The sequence below is a fragment of the Lissotriton vulgaris genome, chromosome 10 (assembly GCF_964263255.1).
Source record: "Lissotriton vulgaris chromosome 10, aLisVul1.2, whole genome shotgun sequence".
Lineage (NCBI taxonomy): Eukaryota > Metazoa > Chordata > Amphibia > Caudata > Salamandridae > Lissotriton > Lissotriton vulgaris.
The window spans coordinates 373,356,476-373,365,670 of NC_141698.1; the positions used below are offsets into that span (position 1 = coordinate 373,356,476).

Below are 9,195 nucleotides of genomic sequence, written 5' to 3' on the forward strand. Positions count from 1 at the left end.
CTGATCCTCAGGGCAGACACACTTTTGATAATCTTAGATCAAGCAGCAGAATTGACTATATTCTGATGGACATTAGAGCCTGGAATAAAGTGATTGATATGCAGGTCATATCTAGGCTGGAGAGTGATCATAACCCTCTGTCCCTATCATTTAATCTCGAACAAAAATCCATGACAGAAAACCTAGCTAGGAATCTCACTACCTCAGACGTTGTTTTAACAAACGACGTCCGTCATGTTAGATGGGCAACCTTAGTGGCCAACGAAGAGGATAGACAGATCCTTGAGGGGCTAGTTACAGATGAAGTCGCCAGATTGCAGGTTTTAACGAACCAGGGAGATTTTAGAAGGGAAATTGAAGAGTCACAGCCAAAGTTTTTTGCCAACCTCCAGAAACTGTTCTTGAAAGTTGGCAAGAAAAAGAAGGGAAATGCCCAACTTAAAAAAAAGGGTTGGTACGACCAATCATGTAGAGTAGCAAGGTATAACCTTAGTAATGCACTTAGGTCTAAAATGGGAGTTTTGAAAGCTAGAGACGAATACAGGAAAACTCAGGCAAAGGCAAAAAAGCAATGGGACGAGAACTTCTGGTTAGAGCTGAAAAAGGCTTGTGCTGACAAACATCAGAAAGAGTTCTGGGCCATTCTAAAATGGGGTTCAGGGGGTGTAGCGGAATGCCCAAAAAATCATGTTCCGAAAGAGTCCTGGGTTGACTTCTTCAAACCCCAATACGCTGATAGGGTAGGGCAACAGATAGCTCTTCCCTTAGAAAAGGTCTTCTATGCCAATGGACCTTTTACACTAAAAGATGCACATGAGGCAATGGATGGAGTGACCAGAGGCAGGGCACCAGGCATTGATGGGATACCGGCCGACGTTTTCCTGGTAGACAGAGACAGCTGGTGCAAATACTTTGTATGGCTTGGGAATGCCATTGCACAGGGGGCGAAGATTCCCTCTACGTGGAAAGGAGCAGAAATTGTTCCCGTTTACAAAAAAGGAGATAAGGCTCTAGCAAGCAACTACAGGCCAATCAGCCTTATCGACTGTGCCCAAAAATTGATGGGTAGGCTGGTTCAAAAGAAGTTACAAACCTGGATAGTTGACAAGGACATCCTTTCGCCTTATCAAGCTGGATTTCGCCCTCTAACCAGCTCTGTTGATCAAGTGTTTCATTTCTTAACCATTTATTGGAAGAACGTCACCCTGCTAAATGGTCCCCTGCTCGCTGTTTTTGTCGACCTGAAGGCCGCATTTGATTTAGTTCCCCGTCAAAAACTTTGGGATGTCCTAAGGGATCTAGGAATAAGCCCGGAACTTCTAACCTTGCTTGTAAGACTCCACGAGAACAACTATGCCCGGATAAGGTGGGGAACCCAGGGGGAGGTCACGGAAACCTTTCCTGTGGAGAGAGGAGTAAGGCAGGGCTGTGTCCTTGCTCCCACGCTATTCTCCCTTTACATAAACGGCATTGTGGACTTTTTGAAGCAAACTCCGACGGATGCTCCATTACTGGATGGGAAGCGAGTACCAGTACTTATGTTCGCGGACGATACTTTGCTGGTCTCGCGGACCCCTAGCGGCTTACAAAAAACACTAAACGCTTTTGGAGAATTCTGCCAGATCCGAGGCTTAGAAATAAATACATCTAAGACTAAATTTATGAACCTGAATCCCTCTAAGAAATACAAGGGGAAAATGGTCTACAACGGGGCCTTCTTAGAAGAAGTTGACGCCTTCACCTATCTAGGCATTTCCATGAATGCTTGTATGAACTGGAGATCTCATATGGACCTTGTAATGCTAAAATACAACCAACTGGCAGGGGCAATAACAAAGAAGTATAAAACTTCATTCTCAAAACCAATCCAGCCAACATTGGAGATCTATGGCATGAAAGTGCTGGGTGCATGTCTCTATGGGTCAGAACTTTGGGGCTTCACCAATCTGAATTCTTTATCAGTGGCAGAAAACAAATTTTTCCGAGGCATGATCGGAGTCCCGCAGAGTACCCCCATCATCCCCCTCCTTTATGATCTGGGGAGAAAAAGGATTGAGGACTTGATTAGACTTCGCCCCCTCCTTTATTGGAGGCGCATAAAAACTACTCCGGAACTGAGCCACTATGCCACTGCTTTATCGGATGTTGTCAATTCTGATACCTATCATAAAGTAGTTTGGTTAAAAGAGGTGAGGAAACTACTTCAAAAACTGCACCTTGAACACTTGTGGTCTGAAACCGACCCAGATGTCTTTCCCTCTAAGACTGTGTTAAAAAAGCTATATTGGGAAATGATAAATAATGCCACACTGGTCTCCAGCCAATCCCCTACCTTGACATCCCAGTTCTTAGAGATAAAAACACTTCCTATGTTTGAATTGTTCTGGGATTTGATCTCCAAGCCTCTAGATAGGAAATTGTTTTTTCAGTTTAGAGTTGGCACCCTACCCCTGAACGCCTTTACTGTAAAATGGTCCGCTGATAATGTTAGCACATGCTCTTATTGCAAATCCCAAGTAGAAGATACTTTGCACTTTCTATTCGTATGCCCATTATACGCTGCCCCAAGGAGCAGATGGCTGAAACCTGCATGCAAAAACTTGGGCACAAGGAGATGCCTCGAGGCCTACAGGGTTCTAAAATCAAACTGTGCCCCTCAACTTGTAATTGCAGTCGCCAAGTTCCTGGGTTGGGCATGGATAATACGCATGCGCACTTTAAAACTCCTATGATCTACATGAACTCCCATTGGACTGTGATGATTCTTTTTAAATGACAATTTTTTAAAGATATATTCGCCAACAAGCTATACTGGATGTAATTTAATATGTTTTTACTGTTAGATTAGTATTTATTATGTTTAGATAGGGATGAAAGCTTTTATGACAATGTTGTCGAATAAAGCATTTAAACTTGAACTTGGTAAAACTAACTCAACAGAGCCATCTATAACAGCGGTTCAGTGGCACGTGCATGTTACTAAATTATATTACCTTGCACTCTTGCTTATTGGATCACCAGTCTTAAGATGCACTTAGGTTACATCTTATGATTTAAGCCTGAAAAATCAACCACTATGTGTGCTAAATCAACCACTATACATGGTATTTGTTGATATTTTACTCTGTGCCTTCAACAATGTACGCCATAACTTATTGTGGGCTGCTCTGTGTGATATGGGTGTTCCTTCTAAACTTCTTTCTCTACCAACTAGTCTCCACTAAGGCATTTGACGCAGATCCCTTGCAGTTCTTTTGGAGAAACCACAGGACCATGTTCAGTGTTAAAGGGAGTCTGCTGGGCGTCTCTCTAGCTTCCATGATACTATCACTTTACATCAATGGAGGAGATTAGCATGTTAGATTCTGCATCTGAAATGGTCCTGCTCTAGGAGGGACAATGGTGGCAACACTTCTGTTCTCTGTCCACAACCTACTGGTCACAAACCCCCCATCTGGTTCTTAGAACAGATGAAACCATTTCTGAGAATGTTGGTCCTCCCAAGATCCTTTTAATTAACACTGCAAAAACCAAGTTGATGAAATTCCGCCCCCACAGGGGCATCGAGAACAACTTCTCATTAAACTCTTCGCTCCTCAATCAGGTCACCTGCTGTCCATGCACTTCTGAGAGGTGGGGGCAGCATCTGATTAACATAAGACATCTGATGGACCAGCGACCCAGGAGCGCTCTCTACTCTGCAGGATCCTGATCCAATAAATACATAAAGGACCTGATCCAAGCGGCCTTGAAGGTGCATAAAACACAAGGTCAAAGAGCAATGTGTGTGTGTGGTGCAGGTCTGTGGGGTATCGCTAGCGCCTCTGACCTATCGCAGGGACCCTGAATAATCCCATTTAGAACATTAGGAGTACCCCTGTACCTACTCCTTTCCTGTTTCATAGATATGATGCTAAAATTATGATCTTAATTTTTTTATGTAACATTAATTTAAAGGTCGACTTTTAAATGCCTTATTAATGTAGGGCTAGCATGTGTTTTTTTATTTTTGTTATTTTGCTTATATGGTTTTATAGGCTCCGTCCACAACCAACTATATTTGATTGATTGAGAATATATTTTACATGCCAAACATTTTCAAGCCTCGCCTCGTGCATGGGCTCCTTGAGCCAAGCCTGACCCTTTGCTCGGCTTGTGGTTAACGTATTATCTCGCTCACCTCTGCTTAATAGAAATATAGTTCTTGGACAGAGTTAGCATGTGTCTTTAATTATTCTGCAGTGAACCTAGCTGTTACCAGGGAGTGTGTGTTGAATTCTGTATATTAGCTTGTTACAACTTGAGGCAAACGTGACAATTTTTTGTTTTAATAGGCCCCTAGAGCAACCCAGGGAATGGGCCCCCACATCGTCTTATTTGGTTATATTTGAGGTCCATTCCCCCCCCCCCCCCCCTACACACTGGTATCCCGGTGCAACTGCACCGGCCGCACAATTGATACCAGTACCTCTCCCACAGACCGACACTTCCCCCTACCCCAGATATTCTCTCGTCGTACGGTGTAACCCCCAGCCCGGTGCGCTCGCCACTTACCTGCCGCCTCTTAAAGAGCTGTATGATTGACGCGCCTCAATGGAGCCAGGTACCTCCGGCAGAGAAGTGTGTGTGGAGGGGGGGAGGGCACTTACCGTTCTGGAGCAACAGCAGCAGCGGCAGCGCCCGCAGCTCCATGGCGGTGACGGATGTGCAGGCAGCACCAGCTGGGCCACCCCACTTATCCTGCGGGCGGAGAAGGGCCCCCGGGCACCGACTTCCATGCCCCTCCCTGCTTGATAAGCATCCAGGGCAGGCTGCCGACGGACGGACGGACGCCCTCCTCTGGGTGACTGTGCAGGAGAGGTGCCAGCCCTGCCCCAGGGAGGAGCTGCCTCACCGCGTCGGAGGGACGGGGTCTGCACACTGTAGCCATTCACAAAACTTTTTTTCCTACTTCGCGACGGCCCGTGACACTCAGAGGCCGGTGACAGCGAGCTGCCCAGCTTCCCTCTGAGAAGAGCCGCCGCGGATAATCCGTGCGTCCGGATGGTGCATTCTCGCAAGACCACACGTACGTGCGTAGTTCGGGAGTTTCTGCGCAGAAATTGCCTCCGAATTCTACGTTTTGTAACCGATGTAATCTGAACATCTGGCTCTAAAATGAAACCTTTGGTTGAGAGAAGAGCAAGTTGTATCAGGGGGTCCGCCAGGACTACGGCCATCATTCTGAGTGGGCCAGTAACCCTGATGGGGTTTGGAACGGGGGTTGCCCACTCTGTTGAGATTACACAGTCTGAGCGTGCATATCGGACTGTGCTTTCATACGTGATAAAGGAAAGGAGTCTTGTTGTAATCAAATATTTGCAGAAGATAACACAATTTAAGAGGGAAGGTGGCGGTTTATCCACTTTTTTTATCCTGTTTTCACCTTGTACTGAACAGCCAGTAAATGGTTATCTATTTGTTTTTTTGTGCTAAGACTTTGTGCATTTTTCTGCAGTTTCCATTTATCAGGAACTCGATCCGCAGGTTTCGGAGCGCTTTCCATTAGCATCACTCACTTGGTGGTAGGTCCTAGGAACACCAGAACCAAAAACGTTGTGGTGAAGGGCCACCTCATTACCAGGGTTGACTGTTTCTCTTATCTAGGGATCCTAGTGAATTTTTCTATTTAAGAGGTTGCCAAGAAACTAAAGTTGGCTTTCTCGGCAACCACGTCATACGAAAATTTCCACCAGATTTAAAGCGGCTGTTAGCGGGTATGGCCTATTGGCGAAGTGTCAGGGTCACACCAATGTGGAGGCAAAGATTAAAGATTTTAGGGCAAATTGCGTTCCGTTAGATTGTTACAGATGTGAAACCTGGAGCTATGTTCCCGCATCCCAGTTTCAGGTTGCCGAAAACGAATTCCTGAGAAGCTTGCTTGAAGGTCCATCTAGCACTGCTTCTGAGATTCTTCATGAGGAAGTAGGAATAGGGTACATTTCCGATTTGATTGGAGTTCGACCATTGATAAAATATTTGGCTATTTGGCTAAAGTAGGATCTGTCCCTAATAGGCTTATCCTACGAGATTGTTGGCCCTGGACGGCATGTTGATTATTCCCCGGCTTGGAAATTGGCAGATGTTTAAGTCCCTGTGTCGTCCGGAGTTGTTCACTAATCCCGAATGTATAGAGCCCATATCGGCCCCTACACCAGCCCCCCAAAGTAGCACATGTAATAAACAAACCAGACAAATTGTTGATGGAAAAACGGTGTGCAGGTTTATTAGCATACAATGCCAACAAGGTGGGTTATCTTACAGATGATCCAAAGGCAAGCTGCCCCTCGCAGCTTACCACCTGATGGGCCTTCTAGCACCGCCGCCTTGGCCAGACGGTGCTTCGCGGTTGTAGTGAGAGGACTAGCCCCTCCCAAATCCAGTGAACTCTTTGTCCACCATCTTGCTCACCCCCCCCCCTAGGAGGGGCGGAGCGTTAAGCGACCCCCGGTTGTCCAGGTTTCCAACCGCCCGTAGGATAACGGGGCACCGTCGCACCCCAGGGTCCACCGCACAGATCTCCCGGCGATATTAGGCCTCAGCACCCTTTGTGCTCCAGAATAGGGACTCCTGCGCCCCTTTCGCCTCTGGATCATCTTGTAACTCCTCCTGCAACATAAATGACAATAATTAATACATTAAACACCCCCCCACTTTCCCCCTGCGATGTCGGGTAAGCGGTAGGGAGGGGAACATCATCGCGGAAAGTGGCCAAAGAGGCCGAGAAACAAGGGGAGGAAGCATATATACTTCCTCCCGCCCCTTTCGCAGACCGGAAGTGACGTGCCACCCCGGAAGAGGTACCAACCCTGGGCTGGAGGCGTGAGACCTGGAGCTATGTTCCCGCATCCCAGTTTCAGGTTGTCGAAAACGAATTCCTGAGAAGCTTGCTTGAAGGTCCATCTAGCACTGCTTCTGAGATTCTTCATGAGGAAATAGGAATAGGGTACATTTCCGATTTGATTGGAGTTCGACCATTGATAAAATATTTGGCTATTTGGCTAAAGTAGGATCTGTCCCTTAATAGGCTTATCCTACAAGATTGTTGGCCCTGGACGGCATGTTGATTATTCCCCGGCTTTGAAATTGGCAGATGTTGAAGTCCCTGTGTCGTCCGGAGTTGTTCACTAATCCCGAATGTATAGTGCCCATATCGGCCCTTACATCAGCCCCCCAAAGTAGCACATGTAATAAACAGACCAGACAAATTGTTGATGGAAAAACGGTGTGCAGGTTTATTAGCATACAATGCTAACAAGGTGGGTTATCTTACAGATGATCCAAAGGCAAGCTGCCCCTCGCAGCTTACCACCTGATGGGCCTTCTAGCACCGCCGCCTTGGCCAGACGGGGCTTCGCGGTTGTGGTGAGAAGACTAGCCCCTCCCAAATCCGGTGAACTCTTTGTCCACCATCTTGCTCACACCCCCCCCCTACGAGGGGCGGAGCGTTAAGCGACCCCCGGTTGTCCAGGTTTCCAACCGCCCATAGGATAACAGGGCACCGTCGCACCCCAGGGTCCACCGCACAGATCTCCCGGGGATATTAGGCCTCAGCACCCTTTGTGCTCCAGAATAGGGACTCCTGCGTCCCTTTCGCCTCTGGATCATCATGTAACTCCTCCACAGCCCTGGGTGAGGCGACCGCCACGACCAGGGCCCCCCGAGGGACATACCTTGGCTCAAACAGGTCTTCACTGAAAAGGTGGCTGCAGGAATGCCAGGCCGTAGCCCTCCAAAATTTACGTTCTGTGCATCATTTTGTCATGGTAAAATCTGTTCCTGGAGTGGAACCCTACTGGCACTGGGGATGTCCAATTTTCATCGTAGGCTGTTAACTTATTTTAAATTCTAATTTATTTATCAACTTCTGCTGCCCAAGGGATTTTGGTGTAAAGTCTCAGAACTTTCGGCATATTCATGTGACAATATTTCCCTCCCTGATACTTTTCATATCGTCATGGTATGCCCGAGATTTATTCACATTGGACATAATATTCTCCGCCCACTTCTCCTGCCTATGATTTTACTTGAGTGAGTCCTGCCTTTCTCTTTCTTCAGCTACTAAAAACACCTACTGTCTGTTTCGATCTGATTCGCTTTTTATCTGGGGTTATCCTGGGCCGATAATTTTTTGAGACTTTTACAGGGAGTTTTTCACTGGGGTTTATTCATTTTGAGTTCCTCTTATGAGGTGTACTTCTTTTATAGCTTGTTTTTAGTCTGTCCTTTTTTTGATTTTTTCATATTTCTATAACATTTATAATTTGTCGTGGTGATTGCATGTGTTCTTGCTTTTTGTATTAATATTGCATTTATCATTTTCATGAAAAATCGAAGAAAGTTTCACTACTACTACATTAGCACCCATTTACATTACACAAGACCTCCATTCATCATTTATAGGAATGGAGAAGTTAAGTGATTTGCCCAAAAAACACAGGATGTTGAGCCCACTCAGAGATTGGAACCTGGCTCCACAATCCGAGGTCTGCTGCTCTGGCTGTTATGCAATACCCAGGCACAGGGAGAGTGATAGGTACTTGGCACCTGAAAGCTCAGCTCGCCATGGGCTCGATGGTCCAACAGGACCTTGAGCTGAGCCAGAGCTAGGCTTCACGCTCAAACCTGGCGCAAACTTTCAGTGGTATGAACATCTCTAGCAAGAAGTCCAGTAAACAAACAGTGATGTAAGGACGATTGGCAAGAGCCCAGTGAGGGTGCATCAGAAAACAATTCGCTGAATGAGTCCATTAGAATGACGCCTCCAGCGTAAACTACAGCAGACTACAGAATAACTGCAGAAACAAGTCCTACACCTCCTTATGAGTGTGTGATTTCTTAAGTCATGAGAAGATGACTGTGAAGAATACTAGAACAATCATCATCCAAGTGGATAGCCTACCAGAAAAAATGGAGGATTCCAACATGAAACTCTATTTAGAAAATTGGCTTTCTATGACAGTTGAACCAAAACGACCATCACATTTTATACTGTGTAAAAGGTGCACAGTGTCATATGTGCCAATTGGCAGTTCCTCATCTAGTGAACTATCAAGACTGAAACATCATCCTACATATGGTATTCAAAGAGGGCCATTTTGAAGTGGAGATTAGCAAGGTCATGATCTTTCCTGATTACACAATAAAATTACATAC

General features: G+C 46.1%; 1 protein-coding gene across 2 annotated transcripts in view; it reads right to left on the reverse strand.

The window, feature by feature from the left end:
* The window catches only part of LOC147685283 (phospholipase A2-like), a 298,395-nt gene extending 293,556 nt beyond the window's left edge, over positions 1–4,839 (reverse strand). The window contains exon 1 of one of the 2 annotated variants that reach the window (XM_086941197.1): positions 4,650–4,839. In XM_086941197.1, coding sequence (XP_086797323.1) covers positions 4,650–4,692 — 43 coding nt within the window. In that variant the 5' untranslated portion in view covers positions 4,693–4,839. The remainder of the gene's footprint in view (positions 1–4,649) is intronic. The other variant, XM_086941198.1, reaches the window with a different exon arrangement.
* Positions 4,840–9,195: the final 4,356 nt, after the last annotated feature.